Source organism: Euprymna scolopes, chromosome 45 (assembly GCF_053919585.1).
Source record: "Euprymna scolopes isolate OS-2025 chromosome 45, ASM5391958v1, whole genome shotgun sequence".
Classification (NCBI taxonomy): Eukaryota; Metazoa; Mollusca; class Cephalopoda; order Sepiida; family Sepiolidae; genus Euprymna; species Euprymna scolopes.
The window spans coordinates 59,469,916-59,495,356 of NC_136526.1; the positions used below are offsets into that span (position 1 = coordinate 59,469,916).

At 33.2% G+C, this 25,441-nt stretch overlaps 1 protein-coding gene across 2 annotated transcripts in view; it reads right to left on the bottom strand.

Moving 5' to 3' along the window:
- Positions 1-19,145: 19,145 nt before the first annotated feature.
- LOC145269783 (uncharacterized) overlaps positions 19,146-25,441 on the bottom strand; it is a 35,589-nt gene continuing 29,293 nt past the window's right edge. For both annotated transcript variants that reach the window (XM_080125503.1, XM_080125502.1), the window contains exon 2: positions 19,146-23,820. In XM_080125503.1, coding sequence (XP_079981629.1) covers positions 21,518-22,516 — 999 coding nt within the window. In that variant the 5' untranslated portion in view covers positions 22,517-23,820 and the 3' untranslated portion in view covers positions 19,146-21,517. The remainder of the gene's footprint in view (positions 23,821-25,441) is intronic.

Below are 25,441 nucleotides of genomic sequence, written 5' to 3' on the forward strand. Positions count from 1 at the left end.
TCTCGCAAATATATAATTCTTCTTTTACAAGGAAATACATTATGTCACCACACATGCGAATGCATACTAAAATGAAAACATATGAGAAATATTTAGAATCAAGTCCCCCCTTGCTTTTATTTCACATCATTTGAAACCATAGCAACGAGTTGTAGTCTTTCCACCATCAAATTAATTTTATATTCTGATGCTACAAAGCAATCACATATTATTTTTATAACTTTGTGTTGCAATACAGCCGAACACATATTTTTCAGTGTGTGAGCGCCTTAAACCTATACCCCTAACCTAAACTGCCTTACACATAGTGACATATTATTATTACACATATGGACAAATTATTATTACCAATGTCCATATTATTCATATTGTATGGAAAATTTGTAATTTTATTCGTTTTAATTATTTTATGCTGGAAATAAATTGTTTATTCTATTTAATTCCAAGGCCAAATCGATTGCAAAATAATGTCATTGTAAACATTTAAACAATTTGTTGGTGCAGATGTTTAAATACATTTTGTAAAAATTAAATCAATACAAAGCTGAATAACTTTTAGAAGGAAATAAAAATATGGACATTTTTTTATAAAAATCTTTTTTTTTTTCATAAAAATTTGAATATTTTATTAAATTTATGGATGATCTTTCGGACTTATCAGGAATTAATTTTTATTTAATGCGAGAAAATGATTTTTAAAATCACTTTTTTTATACATTTATACTTAAAAAAAAATAATAAAACCCATCTTGCATATAATATATGTGCAGTTTTTTGTATTTGTATATGAATTTGTCTGTTTTGTTTCATATATTTTGTTTCATATATTTTGTTTCATATATTTTGTTTCATATATTTTGTTTCATATATTTTGTTTCATAAATGTATAATTTTACAAAAATAGAACGATTTTTAATAACTTTCACGATTTATACTTTAACAGAACCATAAAATAATACTTTAACAGAACCATAAAATAATACTTTAACAGAACCATAAAATAATATCACCCAAATTTCATAGAAAATGTGTACAGTTTTTTTTTTGCATTTGTACATGAAATTGTCTATTTTCTTTCAGATATTTATGATGTTACCAAAATTAACGATTCTTAAAAATAAAATTCATGATTTATACAATATCCTCTTAATATGGTTTATTAGTCAGAATAAAATATTTTCTAACAACAACCGATTTGAAACAGTGTCGTGTTTAAAGATTCTTTCTATAATAATTTTTATATTAGATCCTAATACTTTATTTATACTTTAACAGAACCATAAAATAATATCACCCAAATTTCATAGAAAATGTGTACAGTTTTTTTGCATTTGTATATGAAATTGTCTATTTTCTTTCAGATATTTATGATGTTACCAAAATTAACGATTTTTAAAAATAAAATTCATGATTTATACAATATCCTCTTAATATGGTTTATTAGAATAAAATATTTTCTAACAAAATCCGATTTGAAACAGTGTCGTGTTTAAACATTCTTTCTATAATAATTTTTATATTAGATCCTAATTTGTGTATGAAATATTGTATTTTATCATTTCTTACTAAGATTTTGCCCGTGATAATCGAAATCATTTTTCTGTTATAACAGATTTTGTAAAATTAACTTTCATTTAAAACAACACAGCATTTGTGATCTGTTGACTTCCTGTTTGTATGAGTTTTAGGTAAATATAGAAAATAAATCTGCGTTTTATTTCATGTTCTTTTCCAACATTATTTGACAATATAAAAACTTTAAAATATTTTTTATTTTCTAGAAAAGTCCTATCCCATATTTTTGTGTTACTAGTAGTTCAGCGTGGATTTGCTCGGGCCCTATGTACTGGTCATTACTTTATGCGCATATATATTAAAAAGTTTGACTCGTGTCCAGGTAACCTGCATCTAAAATTTCAAGTGTTTAGACTCTAAATTAACAGCATTTGGTAGAGTCTTCAAAGGTCAACTTTTTCCAATTTGACCTCTTGTCAGCCAGATTTTTGCCCAAAAACTGATAAAAATGCTTGCTGTGTGTCAGAATACCCTTTATATAAAATTTTAAATGTTTAGGCCCAAAATTGGCTGAATAGTTTGCTGGAGACCGCAAAAGTCGATTCTTTTAACTTTGACCCTCTGGCAACCAAATCTTCGGCCAAAAACCGATTAAAAAGCTTTCTCTGTCTGAATGCACTTTATGTAAAATTTTAAATGATTAGACTAAAAAATTCGTGGAGTAATTTGTTAGAGACTACAAAGGTCAATTTTTTTAATTTGACCCCAATTTTTACTCTTTAACATTTATTGCTTTGGGCTCGAATCAAGTTACAAACTTTTATCCATGTCCAAAGAACCTACATTTGAAATTTTAAGTGTTTAGACACAAAATTGGCGAAGGAGTTTGGTAGAGTTTTCAAAGGGCAAATCGTTTAACTTTGACCACTTGACAGCGAAATTTCTGGCCGAAAACCGATTAAAAATATTTTCCTAAATCTCAATTCTCCTTTATGTCAAATCTTTAAGTCTGTACACTGAAAATTGACAAAGTAATTTGGAAGGGAAATGTACACACACACACACACACACACACACACACACACACACACACATACACACACACACACACACACACACACACACACACACAATTTAAATTTTATAGATTCACTAGCATGGGCGCCCGGGTATTTAGAGGTGTATGGTGAGCAAAAAAAGCGGTCAATCTTTTTAACTTTGACTATTATGACCCCTTAAAATTTATTGTTTTGGCCTCAAATCAAGTTATTAAGTTAGATTTATCTCCAAGGAACCTATATCTAAAATTTCAAGTATTTAGACCCAAAATTGACAGAGGAGGATGGTAGAGTTCTCAAAGGTCAAATCGTTGAACTTTGACCCCTTAATCGCCAAATTTCTGGCCGAAAACCGATCACATCGATTTTCCCAAATCTCAGTACTCTGTATATAAAATTTCGAGTCTGTAGACTTAAAATTGACAGAGTTATTGCGTAGGGAAATGTACACACAGATACACAGACAGACAGATACACACACGTTCACTTTTATAGATATATAGATAGATTCTATCAATCAAATTAAACTAAAATCGTTTTAGAAAAAAACTTATTATCCCAATCTCAGTTGGTGTTGGAGAAGGTAATGTTTGGGAGGAGGAAGTAATTTCTTTGATGAAATGCGTTGTCAGAATTTGATACTTATATGGGGTAAATATGTTATAACTTGTTCACTATAAAGAAACTAGTGAAAATTTTAGTGTGACTGCAGTCATGGAGGTGGGCTGGGGGCTGCATGTGCGAACTTGAACCCCGGCCGATGGGACACAAGAAGGCGACAAATCATCAGGTTCGATCGCATATTAATTTGCATAAATGAGATAATATAAGGCCGGGAGTAAAGATGTTTGAGAGTCGAGCCGTTGAGTTCTCGAGAACTGGATGGCACGTGGTTAGACTAGAGAATGTCGCGGTTCAGGTTTTTTTTCTATTAGAAGCTGAGAATCCAGTCCAGTTTTTTTCTATTAGAAGCTATTTTGGCTTTACATATGGAACCAATGCGGCCGAGATGAAATGGGAAATTTTAAATGATTCGCGTCGAACCTGGAAAATTAAAAGTCACGTTGAAAAATTGAAAAGCATTGTCAAGGAGACAATTGAATCAATCGTGTCAAACTGCAAAGGTTGAAGATATGAAGTGAGTCGGTGTTTTTTTGTCATTTTGATTGTTAAACCCAGTGGGATACGTTGGATTACATTAACTATCATCGTCAAATGGACGTGTTGGAATGCAGTTCAGTCTCCTTGTTTGTAGTCGTCCTTTTTAAACATGGAATTTAGAATGAAATTCGCTCATATTTGTTGAAAAAAAATCGTCGCTGTTAACAGAACTTAAAATACGATTTGGACGACTTGTGCATTTAAATTCGTTTTTCACAGAGGAATTTAAAATGAGATCCTGTTGTGTTAAAAAGAAAAAAAGTTTCTTTTTAAACAAAGATTATTTTTTAAAAGTACAATTCGAGTTGGATTTTATTGTTTGAAAAAATCATCGCCGTTAAAAGAACTTAAAATGCGATTCGAACGACTTGTATGCATTAAATTTGCTTTTCGACGAAAGTACAATTCGAGTCGGATTTTATTGCGTTTGAATAAGTCGTTGCTGTTAAAAGAACTTAAAATGTGATCCGGACGACGTGTATGTATTTAAAAGTTATTTTACATACGGAATTTAGAATGAAATCGTGTCGTGCTGAAAAGAAGAAAAACGGTGTCGTTTTTGAACGATAGTTATTTTAGTCAGAGTACAATTCAAGTCGATTTCGTTTTTGAAGAAAAAGTAGTCGCTGTTAAAAAGAATTACAATGCGATTTAGTCGACCTGTATGTAAAGTCGATTTTAAATGAGAAATTTAAAAATTAATTTCTGTGTCTAGCCCTGTAGCCCCACTTTTGCATAGTAGTATCTGTTTGTGTCATGTTTAGTGAGCGCTAGCTGTGTCTAGCAGAGTGTTGAGCGCGAGCTGTGTCTAGTGGAGAGTTGAACGCTAGCTGTGTCTAGTAAAAATGGAAACTACTTCCCGACCCAGTTTATGATCATGAGATTGGGGGGGGGCGTGTAGTGAAAATTTTAGTGACTGCAGTCACGGAGGTAGGTTGCATGTGCGAACTCGAAACCCAGCCGATGGGACACGAGAAGGCAACAAATCAGCAGGTTCAATCGCATATTAATTTGCATAAATGAGATAATATAAGGTCGGGAGTTAAGATGCTTAAGAGTCGAGCCGTTCAGTTCTCGAGGACCGGATGGAACGTGGTTAGAGCGGAGAAGCCAGTCCAAGTTTTTTTTTCTATTAGAGAAACATATAACAATAATAATTCTATATAATCATGAACACAACAAAACATTATTTGTCTTGATGTACGCGGTGGATGACGGCTGTGATGTTTGTGTTTTGAATTTGATTCTTTTTTAGGTCAATTAGCTAATATACTGAATTTCTTCATGAAATACAACACCAAGGCGTTAATCAGAAATATGAAAGTCATCAACATTTTGCCAAGAAATCCTGATATCTTATAGTAGGTTTCTAGCAAAAAAAATCTTATGTAAAGATGCATATCAAACAGGTTTTTGTGAAATTTATATTTAAACAAAATACTATATCGGTTTATATCGAATTCGAAAATCTGTATGAATGGGTGCAGCTTGCATAGGATTGAATCAAAAACGTATTTTAAGTGTTATTTGAACACATCAGGAGTTTTTACTTATATGTTTTACATTACAGGTCCTTGTATACAAAATGAGTTAATGTTGACAATATTTTATTAGGATACAATATTTTTCTTTATTTAAAATGCGTTTAATTTAAAACATAAAATTTTTATTGTAAAGTATCGAATCTTCAATTTTTTAAAATTTCAATTTAACAAATTATTTTCAATAATGTGAATAATAATAAATATGTGAACATTAATCTGAAAGAAATAATGTAAACGTTAATATGAAACAAAGCAAACCGAATATTTTTCCAAACAAAAACTTATAATTAAAATTATGAAAAAATGTTAAATTAAACTAATTGGATACACAAACAAATATAATAATAAATTTAAATGAGAACATTTAGACACTTGAAAATATTATGAAATGATAAAATCATTTTTATTTACTTTTTTGTTGTTGTTAAAGTCCGAATTTTTGCAAAACAAAAAACAGCTTTATCAAAGAGAGTATAGTCCGATGTAGTTTATATTTATTTTTCTTTATAATGTTATTATTAAGAGGTCGAGCCTCTCGATGAGAAAAAATGTCTTGTATGTGTGCTTTATGAAATCCTTGTGTGTAATCGGTTGGTTTAAGCACAAAATGTAAAAAATGGAAAGTCACACACTTTAGAAAACATTTTTTATAAATTTAAATATTTAAATTTGAATTTATAAGTTTAAATGAGAACATTTGAAAGCATTAAAAGGTTAAGAAATGATAAAATCATTTATATTTACAATTTTATTGTTGTTATTTCTGAATTTTCACAAAAACATGGCTGTATCAAGGAGACGATAGCACGATGTAGTTTTTTTCATTATAATGTTATTAAAAGGTCGAGCCTCCCGAAGAGAAAAAACTCTTCTAACCATGCTTTTTGAAATCCCTGTGTATAATCTCTCGATTTAAGCGCGAAATTTAAGAAATTTTTTGTTGTTAATAATGATTCAATCATTTATAAAAATAGTTTAGATTTTTTTAAATGAATGTATTTATGAATTGAAAATAAGGCTATGAATTTATTTTTTTGTGAGAGGACTATCGCAAGGAATCAAGTCGGATGAAAATTTACAAACATACTTTTCTCGCTTTTTGTCGGTAAAGTTATCAATAACTCTATCAAAATTCACTCTATAGACAAGTTCCCTCTCTATGGGGAGGATTGCCAAGTCTGTTAGCCTTGTCTGGCTCATTTTTAATCGAAAATAGTTTTTTTATGAGTGTCAGTTTCGAGAAAGAGCACCTACAGCTTGCAATGCTAAAGAGCTCGGTAATGAAAATACGCAGCAAGATCACAATACTAGGGACGGAATACTCAAGGTGGTATCTCTGTACAAAGTTCAAAAGGTTAATTGATTTTGTCTTTTCCCGAAGCTCTCACAAAATACTGTAATCTCTTCCTTTCGGCAATTTTATATATCTTCGTCAATTTCCCCAAGCTGACAATCATAATTATCATCAAGTAGATTTGACGGTGTAAGAAAAACGTATTTACTTACAAGATTGTGAACTTGTTGAAATCTGCAAGATATTTTTTCAGCATTTCCCGTCTCAACTCAGTACCAAACCCCAATGCTACATCAGTCAATCGTTCACCACCCCATTCGTTTCTTTTTGTAGATACGATGCTCCATTTCTTTTTGCAGATACAATGCCCCATTTCAGAGCCAAGTTTTTGACTCGTCTATTGCAGTGTCCACCAGTTTTCTCTATTCTGAAGAAGACAATCTCTCAACGTCGTCAGCCTTAAAGAAGTTTGTTACAGACCCAGCCCCGTTTCTTGAAGATACTTCTGGACATCATTGATTTCTGTGAGAATAGTTTTCCAAAGGCTCATAAATAAAAGAAATGGAGACGACAATACCGAGTTGAGAATTAAAGATGCATTTAATTTTGTGGTTGCATTTTTCCTTCTTCTGTGGGCTGTTACAGGGCAATGACGACTTTCAATAACTTTTTTACCAAAACATTTACAGCATCTGCTCGACTACTCCATCTAGTTTTCATTTCAGAAACAATGAAACAATTAAGAACACTAACAAAAAATTATTATTTACCTCGTAGAAATAAATTATGTAAGCTTATTTTGGGAGGTGGTCTAAGCGATTACGCATAGTTTTACAACCTTGCCAGAGTAAGAGTTGCCTGGAAATGATGATTATTTATTATTTTAGGTTAAATTGATGTCCGAAAGCTTAAATTTAAAGTTAGCTACTGATTTAAGTAGTCACATCTAACTGCGGTTCTAACCTCTATCTACGGTCCTAGTCTATTTTGCCATCTTGAATATACTCTTGTTTTATTTTTGAAAATGGGAGATACTTTCTCCCGAAATTAATCAAAGTTACATACAACCAACAGACTTTATATACACCGGACATACTTGGTTGCAAATAATTATGTAATGAATGGAGGAGTAATAGATGAATAAATACTTGGTTTAAAATAATTATGTAATGAAGGGAGGAGTAATAGATGAATAAATACTTGGTTGCAAATAATTATGTAATGAAGGGAGGAGTAATAGATGAATAAATACTTGGTCGCCAAATTCGGAGTGCCCTCTCTTCCTCTTTCGCTCGCTGACCCTTGAGGAGTTAACACGCACTACTGCTATGTCTGTCACATGTGCGCGACACGCGCTGTCTGTGCCAGTTCTCATAATGAAACAAAAAAAAACATTCTTCTTACCTTTCCACGCCACTTTTCACTCGAACGGCTATCCCAAAGAAAAATATTTAATTTATCTTTTCTTTTGGACTTTACGCCAAAAAAAGAGAAAATTTACCCAGTCAGTCAAGATTTCTTTCTTTTTTACGGAGACAAAAGAAACCACATGAGTGCGATACATAAAAGGGTAAATAAAATTACACTTCTTTTAACAAGCCAAGTCTGACTATTTATTTTCATTAATTTTTATGAATATTTTTTTTCATTAATGTTTATGAAAAATTATTTTAAAAGAGCTGTTCGTCGTTTTGCCCAGCGAGCAGCTCACTTCACTGGTGACCCCTTTTCTTCAGACTTTGGTAGAACACGCGAGGAGCTGGACATTCCCAATTCGGCAGTTTAAAGACTATCAAACTAAGTTTTTCTCAACCCAGGCCAGGGCGGAAAACCAACAATGGATAGTGATACCATATCGATGACAACGGCAATACAGGCCGTTCTTAAAATTCCACCTTTCTGGACACACGACCCGACGTTGTGGTTCGCCCATGTAGAGGCTCAGTTTTTCACTCAGCAAATTCACAGCGAATTAACTAAGCTGAACCACGTGGTGGCCGCACTCACGCACGAAATTATGGCTGAAGTCCGCGACTTGATAATGGCACCCCAAGGATCTATTTCTTATGACACTTTTAAGTCGGAGTTAATCAGAAGAACAACCGACTCCCAACAAAAGTGTCTCCAGCAACTGCTGATCGAGGAGGAACTCGGCGACCGAAAACCATCCCAATTACTGAGACGGATGAAACAATTAATGGGCGAAAGCGTTCTACAGCCGGACATCCTCAAACAATTATTCGTTAGTAGGCTGCCGTCCAGTATTCAGATGATACTAGCGTCTTCCAAAGACACCATCTTGGTCGAGGAATTGGCGGAGTTGGCAGACAAAATCATGGAAGTAACGGTTTCAGTAGCCCCGGTGCATGCACAGGCACCAGAGGATTCCTTTCCCGAAACCTCAGGCACCTCCACATATATCCGCGAAGAACTGGAGAGGCAGGCCCAACTAATCCAAAACCTGAGTGACCAGATTCGTGATATGGAGCTCAGACCAAGCAGATACCCGCGTCCGAGCAGACAGGACCGTTCTCGACCATGAAGTAACAGTCGAAATGGTGACAGGCTGTGTCGATTCCATGCACGTTACGGCGAAAAGGCTTTCCGATGCTGCAGGCCTTGCTCTTTCATGAAGATCGATAAGCAAGCAGGAAACTGCCAGGCCAGGTTGTAGGGGCGACTGATACCCCTGGCAGAAACCACATTAGTCGCACCCTTTACGTCACAGACAATAACACTGGTACACGATTCCTCGTTGATACTGGTGCAGAAGTCAGCATAATCCGCAAGGAACTGTTGAAAGAGAAACGTACCCCGTCGACTTTCTGTCTACAAGCCGTGAATCACTCATCTATTCCGACTTTCGGAGAAAAGTTGTTAACATTAGACCTGGGATTCCGACGCACCTTCCAATGGATTTTTACTATCGCGAAGCTGCCCATTCGAATTTTAGGAGCGGATTTCTTGCATCATTTTGGCATACTTGTGGACGTCAAATGCGGGAAATTAATCGACAATAGCACTGGACTTACCGTGCAAGGGAAGATTAATAGAAAGATGACGATAAGCCCGGTCATATTGAAGGATGCTACGGACCCATACACAGACCTCTTAAAAGGTTTCCCTAATATAACTCGTCCTGTTTTAGCAACGACAGGGTTACACACGATGTAACCCACCACATCCAGACCAGAGGACCTCCTGTGAGCGCGCGCCTGCGCAGACTCAAACCTGACCGCCTGAAAGTCGCCAAGCAAGAATTTCAGCACATGTTGGATTTGGGTATTATTGGACCCTCCGACAGTAATTGGTCATCGCCACTCCACATGGTGTCCAAAAAGTCAGCAGGCGACTGGCGCCCTTGCTGGGATTATCGAGCACTGAACATTCGCACGACTCCAGATAATTACCCCATTCCTCACCTCCAGGATTTTTCAAACTCTCTCCATGGTAAATCGATATTCTCCAAAATCGATCTCGTCCGTGCGTACAATCAGATTCCTGTGGACCCTGAAGATATCCCCAAAACTGCTATAATTACCCCATTCGGACTCTTCGAATTTATACGAATATCCTTTGGACTGAGAAATGCTGGCCAGTCCTTCCAGCGATTTATAGACGCAGTCTTACCTGGATTACCATTCGTTTACGCATACATTGATGATCTACCCGTAGCGAGTTCATCTGAAAGTGAACACGTGCAGCATCTACAGCAACTGTTCCACAGATTGTCAGAATACGGTGTTATCATCAACCCCAGCAAGTGTGAGTTTGGAATCTCTTCGCTTTCCTTCCTGGGACATTTAATTGATTCGGAGGGTATCTGCCCTCTCCCGGAAAAAGTCCAATCCATTGTTGATTTCCCGCCTCCCACTTCCCTTCGTAAACTTCGGGAATTCCTCGGGTTGATAAATTTTTACAGGCGTCTTGTTCCTCACTGTGCCGAAATCGCACAGCCCTTAACGGATGTACTCAGGAACAAAAGAAAAAAAATGAGACAATCACTTTGAACGGAACGGAATTACACTCCTTCAACAAAGTGAAAGAAGCGTTAATGGCTGCCACTATGTTGGTTTTTCCCCCACCCACACGCTCCCCTATCCCTGTCAGTAGACGCATCGGATGTGGGCATTGGAGGAGTATTACAGCAGTTTGTAGACAACACGTGGCAACCACTATCTTTTTTCTCCAGGCGACTTCGGAATGCTGAGTCCAAATATAGTACCTTTGGCAGATAACTTTTAGCCGCTTATTGTGCGGTCAAGCATTTTCGCTACATGCTAGAGGGATCCGACTTCACTCTTTTTACGGACCATAAACCACTATCGCACGCCTTGCTCGCTAAACCCAGCAAGCATTCACCCAGAGAAGCTCGTCATTTAGACTACATTTCTCAGTTCACTTCAGACATCAAATACATCAAAGGCACTGAGAACGTTGTCGCCGACACATTATCGCGCATGCACATTGATGCCATTCAGCCTACTGATAGTATCGATCTTAAACAGATCGCCGTCGACCAAAGAAATGATGAGGAGTTGAATAACCTGCTACATTCTGAAAGCCTATCGTTCAAACAGGTTCCCATACCCTTTTCTAGCGAAGTGATTTGGTGTGATATCTCAACCGGACATGAGCGCCCTTATGTTCCTCCCAAACATAGGCGAGCTTTTTTCTATCAGCTGCACATCCTATCGCATCCTGGCATCCGCTCTACACAGAAGTTGGTGACCTCTCGTTTTATATGGACAGCTATCAATCGAGATATACGCGAATGAACCAGGAGTTGCATACCTTTCCAAAAGTCTAAAATTCATAAGCACATTAAAAGCCCACTTTCGACCTTCTCAACCCCTGAGGCTCGCTTTCAGCACGTCCATATAGACTTGGTGGGCCCACTCCCACCCTCCAGAGACTGTACACATCTGCTGACTTGCATTGACAGGTTTTCGAGATGGCCTGAAGCCATACCCATTAAAGATACTTCTGCCGAAACTGTGGCCAAAGCCCTTATCACACACTGGATAGCTGGTTACGGGGTGTCTGACACCATTACAACCAACAGAGGCAGACAATTCGACTCTTACCTCTTTTCGGAACAGTCTCACCTACTCCGATGTAAACACATACGCACTACTTCATACAATCCGGTCGCAAACGGCATGATTGAGCGCTTTCACGGGCAATTGAAAGCGTCCTTGAAAGCATACTCCGACCCTAACAGATGGATGGAATACCTTCCCTTCGTTCTCCTAGGTATTAGGTCCACCATCAAAACAGCTGAAATGGTCTACGGAGCCTCACTGACCTTGCCTGGGCAGATGATCACACCTACCACCCCCGAACGCATGCCAGACCCGGCGAATTACACCTCCAATGTAAAGGATTATAAGGCAATACCTTTCAACATCGCGCCAAGAGCACAAGATGTACACATGCACGTTCCCAAGGACATGAACTCATGGACCTACATGTTCGTCCGGAATAGTGGCGTGACTATCCGCCTTCAGTCGCCGTATTCCGGCCCTTACCAAATACTTAAGAGATACCCGAAATTCTTCCTAATCGAGATTAACGGCAGACATGACTCGGTCAGTGTTGATCGCTTAAAGAAAGCGATTTTTGACGATGATGTCACACACAAGCAGAAACCAAAGACTACGGTCCGTTTCGAGGACCCCGACTCATCGAGCACGACAATTTCTACCAGGTTGGGTAGACGCATTCAGCGCCCACACCAATTTGCTGTTTACACTCAGTGACATTCTGTTCTCCTTATCCGCATCCTGTCTAGTAGGGGGGGGTAATGTAGCGTCTACCCCGGAACTAAAATTTGACAGAGACTTTTGAATTGTCACCGTTTCCAGAGAGCTCTAAAAAAGAGGACAAAAAAAACAGTGGCGCCAAATTCGGAGTGCCCTCTCTTCCTCTTTCGCTCGCTGACCCTTGAGGAGTTAACACGTGCTACTACTATGTCTGTCACATGTGCGCGACACGCGCTATGCCAGTTCTCATAATGAAACCAAAAAAACATTCTTCTTACCTTTCCACTCGAACGGCTATCCCAAAGAAAAATATTTAATTTATCTTTTCTTTTGGACTTTACGCCAAAAAAGAGAACATTTACCCAGTCAGTCAAGATTTCTTTCTTTTCTACGGACACAAAAGAAACCACATGAGTGCGATACATAAAAGGGTAAATAAAATTACACTTCTTTTAACAAGCCAAGTCTGACTATTTATTTTTATTAATTTTTTATGAATATTTTTTTTTTATTAATGTTTATGAAAAATTATTTTAAAGGAGCTGTTCGTCGTTTTGCCCGGCGAGCAGCTAACTTCAACATATTCAAATAGCATTTTGCCAACTAATAACAACTGCAAATCGGCTTTTTTAAAAAGAGAAATGCATTTTTAGTTGTTTCATTATTTTCAATCAATTAAAGGAAAACACTTGAGAAAAATATTTATAACCCCTACATTTAATATATGTCCCTCCACCACACACACTAACCCTAACCCTAACACACACTGAGTGTATTTTTTTGCAAAAACATATGAAAACATGAGAAGGTTTTAGAGTAATTCGAAAAAAAAAAGACAATAAGAAATCACTAATTGAATATTTGGAAATTTGAAAAGAATCGGAATTGGGAATCGTATCGGATCATGAATTTTAGACAGAATTGGTAATTGAATCGGAATCGGGAAAAAATTTGGAATCGTCCCATCAGTAGTACACACACACACACACACACACACACACACACACACACACACACACATATATATATATATAGTAAGTTATAAAATATATATGGCGAGGCTTAGAGTGGATGAAACGCGGAATATTCAGTATAGCTTAATCGCCATATATATTATATAACTTACTAACTAGCTCTACCTACATATTGAGCACTTTTGAAGTAAATACTAAAAGTTTACGCATGAATTTATACTTTCGTATATTAATTTTATGTGAGTAAATATAGTAGTTATATATATATATATATATATATATATATATATATATATATATATATATATATATAACTACTATATTTACTATATATATATATATATACCTAGGGGATCGGACAAAGGACACCAGACAAACTCATCAGCTAATTAAAGCAAAAACAGATAAAATCCCAAATGAATCAAAAACATTAAAAATAACTTTTATATTTTTATTTTAATTTAATTAAATTTAATAAAATTAGACACCGGGAAACTAATTTGGGAAAGGTATGAAAATTAAGCATCTACGGAATAAATGTCAATTAGAGATAGAGTTTAAGACCATTTTTAAAGCCGATATAGTTTTAAATAGGATTCAATACATATTTTTAAATATTTACTCTTGTATGAAAATAAGTATGTTGATTTTTTCTAAGTTAGGTATGCGTTCTAAGGAGATTTTTCTTGTACTTTTTTTTTACAATTATTATATTAATAAAAAACGTATAAAATTAAAATTCTATTACCAGAATTAATTCATCATATTAAATTTCCGTCAGTGATTATAAATACGTCAGTGATTATAAAAATAATTTGAAAAAAATCAATTACTTGATTGTTCGAGACTTGACAGAAATTCGGCAGTATTTAAACTATCAAATAGTAAGCCACTTGAATAGTATTTGAGGTGTAGCGCTTACATGCCATTTAAAATTATATCTCCTGATATGACGATCATAATATCTGTTTCCAATCAATGTTTATTTCATACTTGCTTAATGTTTCTACAATTCCAAAATTGCGTAATTTTCTTTGCTAATTTTCCATGGTATCATTTAATTATCAGTGATGAGGAGTATTTTTTTACGAAAATGTATTAACTTTTTTAATTTTTTGGTCCATGTAAATCAACTGCTTTCTTTGAATGGTTATCTAGAGAATTTATGCAACTTTTAGAAACTTTGTTTTACAAATAAAATAAATTGACGTCGCATTTTGATGTTATTATTTTACTTTTAGTGATAATTTAAAAACAAAAAATATTTTTCATTAGTACCAATAATGAAAAATTAAATTAAAAATTTAAAACAATCGCTTTTGAAATCGTAAATTAAAAAAACATTTTTCCGATTTCGATACCTCCAAAAGATTTTTTACAACCTTTTCGATATAAAATTTAAGATTTTTTGTAAACTTGTATTTATTTATTCTATTTTCTCTGTAAATGCGGCTCGTAAAATAGGGACAAACTTTCCGATTCCAATACCTTTTAAAATTCCGATTTTTTTACAAACTTTTGGTATAAAATTTAAGATATTTTGTTAGCTTTTATTTATTTTTATTTACTTTTTCTATTTTCTAATTTTTACCTCTCAAAATGCCGCCTCTGCATGGGCCGCTCGTAAAATATGAACACATTTGTCTGATTCAATATCTCCAAAAGTTCCGATTGTTAAATACTTATCGGTTAAAAAAAATCCGATTTTTTGTTAGCTTTTATTTCTTTCTTTCTATTTTCAACCTCTCCAAATGCCATCCCTGACATGACACATTTTTTCTGGTTCCGATATTTCTAAAAGTCCCGATTTTTTACAACCTTTTCTGCATAAAATTTCAGACTTTTTGTTAGCTTTCATTTATTTATATTTTTTACCCTCTGGAAAATTCCTGCGCCGCCCGCATTTTTATCAGTGTTGCCGCATATATTGTTGTACTTTATTATGGGTAGTTACCGTGAGAAGTAACTACTGTACTTAAAAATATATTAGGGTAGAATAGGCCAAAATTTTAAAGATTTAATGTTGAATTTTTAAAAGACATGTAAATTATATGGGTCTATTTGTAGGAGAGAGTTAAATTCTAGAGGGGGGAGATCAAGAGGATATATTCAGATATTCGGATTGAATTTAGGCTTTATGTGAAGAGGATCAAAAAGTTTTTGGATTCATGTTACGAAGTGTAGTAACTCACTGCGGAGTCTCTAATTCTAAGGTTGTGAGTCAATGTTCCCCAATTCATAATCAGGACCTATCAATTATTAGGACTATGGTTGTGTGTGTCGCAATCTTATTGAAGTCGAAATTGTTTTAAAGGAAAATGAAATTCTCGTTTGATGTGCTAACTTTCCATGACGAGAATTAAGGTTCATGTGCATCATGGCGTGTAAATTCAGGTCGGGGGATTTTAACATCTCCCAATGATGGAGTTATTCTTGAACATATCAAGGTTTTGGAGGAAAAAAACTGATATTTTTCGCTGCAATTTTTTATATACAAATTCTCTCGGATGTAGCAGCCTGTTTACTGTATTTCTACGCGAGGAAACGTAACATAGTTGCTTTGGTTTTATGCATGCGGTCGCAACATGACGTCATATACCTACGCGTTCTTCAGGCGTGTGCGCATTGAAACGGTGACTGCTATGTAATGCTTTTGCTAGCAATTAGTTTCCGTTGTATGTAAGGGTCACCAACAAGCCGAATTCGATATCTCGGGACCATTAGCTTTCAATGCCAGTATACATACTCAGAACAGACACATTTCTTTTATGTTGTAGAAGTACATGGACCGAGAGTCGTAGGGCTCTTACCATGTTTAAAACTGTTTATTTACGCCTATCTCTTCAATAAACTAAATGATTTCAAAATACTCTAAGCAGTTTGATAGGATTGGAAACTTTAGTGTAGGTATGACGCAAATTTTCGATACTCATAACAAAAAATACAAGTAAAAACTAATAAAATGAAATTCATTCAGCGTAAGTATTGCTCTATATTGAATAAAAAGTATCAGGGTTAAAATCGCATATAAACATTATTTTTTTTACAGTTCATAATAGTTTCTTATCATCGCTGACAACGACCATTAATCATCATTATTACTATTATTTAGATCGTTGTACTCGTATAATTTCTTTCTGATGATACCTCTGCATATGTTTACACTTATAACAATTGCATTCTTTTTTGTCAATATGTTACGTTATTCTAAGATCTTTTATATAAATATTGTAGAAGTATCTGATTTTGCAAAATAAATTACGCTTTCAATTAGAATACAATTTTAAAGAAAATTCAAAATGTTGTGCACAAACGATATTTTAAAAATTCTCTTTTTTATTACTTTTATCCTCCTTAAAATGAAGAATAGAGTGAGAAGCGTCTATTAAACATTGTGTTGTTCATTTTTAAAAAGATATTTGCCATGTGTGTAGATGTAGTTATTTTGTTCGCACATAAAAGAATAGAAGTTTTGTTAAGAAAAATTGTGAGAATTTTGAATTGGTTGACTTGCCGAGGGTGGGTCGGTGGGGAAGAAAGGACTGCTGGTAGCTGTGACCAACACGGCCGGTGGTCCGTTAATCAAAGAACCTGAGTGCCTAATCCTTACAAGTTAAATAGACATTCCAGTCAGGCGTGAGTCCGTTGACTGAGAGTTGGAGTAGATAAAAAGGGGTGGCCGCTCTACTGTTGTTGTAATAGTTGTTGCTGTCTTTTAGACAAATTACACTTCGACCATCTTTACCCATTTGTTACTTTTACAAGAAAAGACTGCTTGTAAGCAACGTCGACATTTCGTTGCAAGACTTACCCCGTCTTTTCTTCCCCCCCCCTCCCCACTCGTCGGTAAGCTAATTCCGACAAAATGCTTTGGCGTTTCCATTAATATTTTTTGGTGTTGACTGAGTTCTTGAATATAAAGAGAAATTGTTTGGTGGGGGTACGTTTGTCGAAAAGCAAATGTGGCATTTTGGAGCTCCATTTCACTTGGCCGTTTCTAGCGAATAATGCATGTTGTTATGAGAAAATCCAAGTATTTTTGTGTGAGTGGAAATTTCAAATCTTACAAAAATTATTACATATTTATGTTAGTTATTTTTTCGCATGTTCAACGCCAAACCATAACCCAACATGACATAAAAGACACATCACAGTAAGAGACAAAACGCGCAAAGTCATCTTCCTTAAAACTGGCTCCGAAACGAAGATTAGAAATAAAACTGCTCAACTCATGAAACTTCAATTTATCAAATATTTTTACTTCATATAAACTTTACTTGAAATAAATCAATCCTCTCATATAACATAGTGTGAACAGTTTGATGACAATCCCCAATTGGTTTAAAAACAGGTAAATTATATTAAAATAGGAAAACAAAACATGAAAAAGTATAAATCTTGAGAAAGCTCGTTTATTCGAAGTATTTTCATATAGAAATTGACGATTAGATATTTTACAATTTAAAATATCTGTTTTAAATGAAAAACATTTTAAATAAAGAACAATATTGTGTCCTAATATAATATTGTCAACATTAACTCATTTGTAACATGCATGCAAGGACATGTAATGTAAGACATATAAGTGGAAACTCATGTGTTCTAATAGAACTCTAAAATACGTTTTTGATTCAACCCTCAGCATAGGTGTACAAAACAAAAGCAGGCTGTACACAAGATTTTTTGCTAGGAAATCTACTATGAGATATTAGTATTTCTGTTCTTTGCAAAGTGTTGATGGCGCTCAGGTTTTCGAAGTTAAGACTATACAATCCTTCGTGGTGTTGTATTTCATGAAGTAATTCAGTATATAAGCTTCTCCAGGTTTTAAGGCCTTTATTCATAATATATATTATTTCTGAGATAGTTTTTGATTTGGTTTGTACTTATTGCCTTGTCCTAAAGGTCAGCAGATCATCCTAGACGATCATAAATGGCTTTATATTTTAAGGTTATTCTATTAATTTTTTTTTCATAAAGCTCAATGAAGAGTTTAACATAAATAATACTTGACGATAATGGTCTCGATGTTCAGAAAGTGGTCATGGGTCAAAGATTGACGCCGTCCTTGTTTTACGCAGCCGACCAACTTTCCTGCCACTGCGGCCGTCACATCCTGACAATATCAACATCGTCTACTATAATCCCATTGACCGTCACTAAAATTTTGAACTAAACTTCTTCGTTTGTTCTTCTTGCTTCCATGTGTTCAGTTTTGTAACGGCCTGTTCTTGTTGTCTTGCTCTATAGGTCACCAGATTATCTCAGACAATCACAAAATAGCTTGACATTTTAAAATTATTCTATTGTTTTTATAAAGCTCATTAAACAATTCAAAGAAAACAATAGCTGACGATAATGGTATCGAGGTTCAGAAAGACGATCATAAATAGCTTTATATTTTAAGATTATTCTATTAATTTTTTTTTCATAAAGCTCAATGAAGTGTTTAACATAAATAATACTTGACGATAATGGTCTCGATGTTCAGAAATCGATTTTTTAGTTTAACATGTCATTATCTCCGTTATAGTTCTGCAATTTTTTGTATTTCTTTTGTCGTGTAAAAATATCCACGAAAAGTAACATGTATTTCCTCACATGCATTTTTTGTGTTCCTTATTATATAGGCTTATTAATGTTATGTTTCTTTACAATGAGCAAGTTATAATAACATATTTCGCACCATACAATCAGTATCAAGAGAGAATTGTTATGACGTCAATTTATACATAAAAGTGAGGAGGAACAAGCATACCTAGATAGGTTCGATTACATAGGAAATCCACTCTCAGACAATTTACAAACTTTAATATGAAGATTTTATTTTAATAAATAATTCAACCAATAAAACTCCATTACTCACTTTTCTTTCTCAATCTCACAATGAGGTTCGTGTAATGAAATTTCTTTAAAAATTATTGTTTTGCAAACAATGTTTCAAACTGCAACTGCTTGTCTATATTACAAGTACAATTTTGCCTATGAAATTTAAAAACCGAAAAACAATTTCCCTTGTTTTAAAAATGACTTTTCTTGCATTTTCTACTCCTCCTACTCTGGTTGTTCCTTTTAATCATTTTCTCTTTCAATTTATTTTTCAATCTTCATTTTGACTAAATTGTTTGTTGTCTTACATTGAAAATTTTATTTTTTCACTAACAAATTCTGACAACGCATTTCACAAAGATAATTATTTCCTCCTCCCAAACATTATCTTCTCCATCACCGACTGAGCTCGGATAATTTTTTTTTGAGACGATTTTAATATAATCTTGTTTGAGAGAATACAGAATTTTATTTATAGAAAATCAAAAATATTTTAAAGTTTTTTATATTGTCAACGTTTTTTGGCAAAAACATGGAATAAAACGCGGGTTCATTTTCTATATTTAACAAGACTACACACGGAAAGGAAGTCAACACATTACAAATGACATTTTTAAAAATGAAAAATCAATTTTATAAAATCTGTTACAATAGAAAAATGTTTTTATTATCACTGACGTAATCTTAGTAAACACTAATGAAATCCACAATTTTATGCACTAATTAGAATTCAATATACGAATTTTTAAAGGAAGTACATTTTAAATCGGTTTTGTGTTAAAAAATATTTTCTTCTGACTAATAAGCCAATCAAAAATCGTTTTATTGTACAAAATTTGGTAAATTATAAATATTGAAAGAAAATAAATTCATGTACAAATACAGAATAATTGAACACATTTTTGTCACATTATAAACATATGACAGAAAATAAACAAATTAATATACAACTACAGAAAATAAATATTCAAAAACAGAAAAACTGCACAAATTATGCAATTGGAGGTTTATGATTTTATTTTCCTGGTAAGGTATAAGAGTATAATAAGTATTTTCTTTCATTAAATTCATAAAATGTTCAAATTACAGTATTTTTTCTTAACAAATGAACGATTTTTTAATAAAAAAATGCCCTTATTTTTATTTCATTCAAAAAGTTATTCAGGTTTTTATTGATTTAATTTCTACAAAATCTGTTTAAACATAAGCACCAACAAATTGCTCCAAATGTTTACAATGACAGTATTTTCCAATCGACTTGGTATTAGAAAGCATTTTTTTCGTTAAATAGATTAAACCAACTATTTATTTACGACATAAAATAAAATGGAATAAAACTATAAGTTTTCCATGCATTATCAAGGGTATGGACATTGGTTTAATGCTAATAATAAAAAGATTTGCTAAATATGTGTTCGATTGTATTGCAACATAAAGTTACTAAAATAATACATGGTTGCTTTGTAGCATCAGGATATTAGATCCATTTGATAGAAAGCACCACATAATGTCTGTAAAATGTAAAAGTTTGATAAAAGAAAAAAATTGTTTGCAATAAGTATTCGCATGCAGCATATTGGATTTCTATTAAAAGAGACAAAAGTTCTCATTAAAGAAGTGCTACATATTTGTAACAATGTTTTTTCCAGTATGTTTTGTGGTCTCAACATATTTTGTTTCTGTGTAAAATAAGAGTGACATATTTCACAAGAAAATGCTTTCTCTTTTGTTTTATTTTACTTCAGTTGAAGTTCTCAGAAATCAAGGGGCCCACGACATTGAGATAACACTTGAACTCTATATGTTTATAATAAGTATTCGCATGCAGCATATTGTTTCTTTCCTCATTAAAGACAAAATGCAATGTTTTTCTAGTATGTTGTCTCAGCATATTTTGTTTCTGTTTTATTTTACTTCAGTCGAAGTTCTCAGAAATCAAGCGGCTCACGACATTGAGATAACACTTGAACTCTATATGAAATACATATGTATTCGAGTGTTCCATTAAAATACGTTTTCTCTCAAACTTAGAAAGAAATTGAGAACATAAATTTCCTCTCCCCAATTAACCATTTACATAAATTTTAGTATATCTTTCATTTTGGTCTCATGGTCTAACTGGATTCCAGGATAAGAATTATCTAGTCTGGTGGAGTATCCGTCTTCGGGTTATTACACGAAGTAACGGCACTTGGAGAAGGAGCACTATTCCTCATAAAAGCTAATGTAAGTTAGCCATAGTGAGATCCTATTTGGACAGCGAATATAATGTGATTTTGAATATTTGGTCAGAGTTTTCTTCCAGTGAAAAGTATCCTCATGCCAAGTTGTTCTGAAAAACCTTTGTACCGAGACCTTAGATACCCGAGAATAGCATCTAGTATGCATTCAAGTTCTCTCCTTTAATATGTCTTTGCATGTGAATGACCAAAGTTTGTTTCCTTATAAAAGAAACGCCACATACTTCACAAGAATATGGTTTCTCTCCAGTATGTGTTCGTATATGAATGATCAACTCGGGTTTCCTTTTAAAAGAAGAGCCACATACTTCACAAGCATAGGGCCTCTCTCCAGTATGTGTTCGCCTATGTTGCACCATAGTTTTTCTATGTGTAAAAGAAGAGCCACATACTTCACAGGAATATGGTTTCTCTCCAGTATGTGTTCGCATATGAGACTTTAAGTCGGGTTTCCTTGTAAAAGAACGGCCACAGATTTCGCAAGAATGTGGTTTCTCTCCAGTATGTATTCGCATATGAATAACCAAGTCTTGTTTCCTTATAAAAGAAAAGCCACATACTTCACAAGAATATGGTTTCTCGCCAGTATGTGTTCGCATATGTTCTAACATGTGTTGTTTATGTGTAAAAGAACGGGTACACACGTCACAAGAATATGGTTTCTCTCCAGTATGTGTTCGCATATGACTGAGCAAGCTGGGTTTATTTGTAAAAGCACGGCTACATACTTCACAAGAGTATGGTTTCTCTCCAGTATGTGTTCGCATATGAAGGACCAAGCTGGGTTTATTTGTAAAAGAACGGCCACACACTTCACAAGAATGTGGTTTCTCTTCAGTATGCCTTCGCATATGAACGGCCAAGTTGGCTTTTCTTGTAAAAGAAGAGTCACATACTTCACAAAAATATGTCTTTTCGCTCGTATGTTTTTTAATATGTTCCATCATATTTGGTTTCCAGGCAAAAGAAGCACATATTTCACAAGAAGATGTATTCTTTCCCGTATGCGTACAAGAATATGGTTTCTTTTCAGTATGTGATCGCATATGCATGGCTAATCCTTGTTTACTTTTAAAAGAAGAGCCACATACTTCACAAGAATGGGGTTTTTCTTCAGTATTTGATATAGTATTCATTTTCAAGATGAAATATTTACGGGTTTTACTTGAATTAGTTTCTTAATATTTTTCTTATTCTTCTATTTTAGAATGAACAGAATAAGAAAGACTTCTATATAAGTTTTATGGATTTGAAATTTAGGAGATTGTTTAAAATTTATATTTTCATCAAGTTGAAATGAAAATATATTTTGTTTGTAATTAGAATCTATTATATATATATATATATATATTATATATATAAGAATTATCAAATAAAATACACAGAAACAATTTATATTTTTGTTATGTTTAAATGAAAATATATATTATGCCTTTATATATACATATATAAATGATTAGTTCTATAAACTTCAGATCAATCAAAACGGAAAATATCTGATAAATCAGTGACTGTTTATAAGATGATATTTACAGATATCTAAAACTTCAGTAAAATATAATTTTCTGTGTATTTTAATTGATGATTCTACAAAACCGACAATTATGGCCAAATTGAGGGTCTCATATAAGTTTTAATTATTAGCAGTATTTCCCTGTTAAAGATTGGATGCCTGAAATACATAATATCGTTATTTCCATGGCAAGTGCCTGTCTGAACTTCAATCTCTGGTCCCCCTCTCACCAATCTTTCACAAAAAAACACTCGTCTAGCCGAATCCACTGTGAAAAATTTCCCCCACTCTTTATCTGTGCCTAAATCAAAACGTGAATTCCATGAACAAAGCTTCTTTTTTTGAAGTGCACGCCTGTGGAACTCTGTTCCGTCTGCCTGCTTCCCACCTGACTACAACTTGGACGTGTTCAAGTTCAACGTTAACAAATTCCTGACGAACCGCCCCCTTAAGTAAACACTTCATCAAATCTCCACACTAACGTAATGTACTTGCAATAACCCTTATCCCTGAGTGGCTTCCGGGCCTTGATAAGTGGTGACCACTGTGTAAAAACAATAGATTCTCACAATTCAGTTATATATAAATCATTTCTGTGTATTTTAATAGATAGTTCAAACAAATCGATAATTATATCAGTTCAATATTAAAGTCTCATATAAGTTTTTATTATTCTTCTATTCATTGCATTTATAAAACGGTCAATGAGTAGATTAGTCATATGCACTTGCGATAATTATTTCAACTAGTACCATATTTAATAAGACTAAGAATAGACGAAATGCATACTCAGGATTTTTTCCGTGTATTTTCATAAAATTATATTTTATAAAAGGAAAACTCATAAAGTAAAAAAAAATATGATTTTTTTTTTCTTTTCCGGCTTTTACCTTTGTGCAATTTGCATTGTATTGATTGCTGGATATTCTGCAAAATGAAATAAAGACAAAGTTAATGAAATGATATACTTTTTTTCATGTTCTTTGCAAAATATTAAGATGTTTACTTTTTAAATGGATAAATTAGAGATAGAGATTTGTATTGTAAGCTAAAGGCACAATTAAATAATCATGCAATATTTTTAAAAAGTCCTCAAAGTAATTTTTTAATAAAGTAAAAATTTAATCAGGATATTTGTTGCAATCTATATCCATGCAGAAAATAAAGAAACGATTCTTTTGGGGAAGCAAAACATTGTATTTATAATCTTTATTTTGCAACACGTTTTGACTAATGTTTCTTGATGCATAAAATAAATCTATTTTTACAATGCTTTTGTTTCAACAATGCAAATAAATGTTTGAATATATAATGTTTGAAAATCTAAAGAAATTGAAGAACATATAATCACCATAATTTCTATGATATGCTATAAAACATAACCAAATCAAAATTATCACAGCAAAAAACGGAAAGTATGCATGCAATAAATTTGGCAATTCTTTTTCCATGCGTTTTTAAACTTTTTCATGTCATAATATATTTCAGTAGTTCATGTATTTACCTGTACTAATTTTTAACAGGATTTTCACTTAAATTCAAAAAATGAATGATTTTCGAGCAATAATGAAAACGTCTCAAATTTATGTAACAGTTTTATCAATATTAAAAATAATAAGTGAAAAGTTAAAAATATAATAAACTGTCATTATTGGAGATAAATATTTTGCATACTTTAAAAAATATTAAATAAATATAAGTAATAATATTTGTATTTTTATGACTCGATTACTTTATTAAAATTAGTTTTATTTATACACATATACAAGTTGATTATCATTTAATTTTATATATTACTTTAGTTGATGAAATACAATTTTTTATGAAAATAAGTTTACGTCTAATTGCCATTGCAAATAAATTATTCCCAATACTGTTGACTCGGTTTTTTAATTATGAATGTATAAATTTAATGCTGCAGGTTTATACAGTGGTTACTGCAACAAATTTTAAGAGACAAAGCCTTTAAACAAAAGTCGTATTTACAACATTCATTAGTGACATTTACTGGAATGAAAAAGGGAAAACTTATAAACAAAATTCCTGATGCAATTAAGTTTTAAATGAATATTTACTGGTTACTCCATATTCTATTCTCGACATGTGGGGAAAATAAATGCACACATATAAAAAATAATGACAAAATCCTTAAAGGATAACCTCATGTTTTTAGTGGAATAGCTGATAAATAGATAAGACTTATTTGCTACAATGAAAAAGCAACTTTCCTTTAAAAGTTGTGAGAAACTTTTTGACAAGCTATACCATTGCTAATAGCAGCATACTTGAATGTCCATAATACAAACTACTTACAATCTCATGTAACATAAAATAAAATCAATTAAACATGAAATAGAATCAATTAAACATGAAATAGAATCAATTAAACATGAAAAAAAATCAATTTAACATGAAATAGAATGAATTTAACATTAAATAAAATCAATCTGACATGAAATTATTCATTAGGAACTTGATAAAATTGTGTCTGAGATTGATATATTTGGTGAGGACACCATAATTTTTAGACATAATTGGAAAACTAATT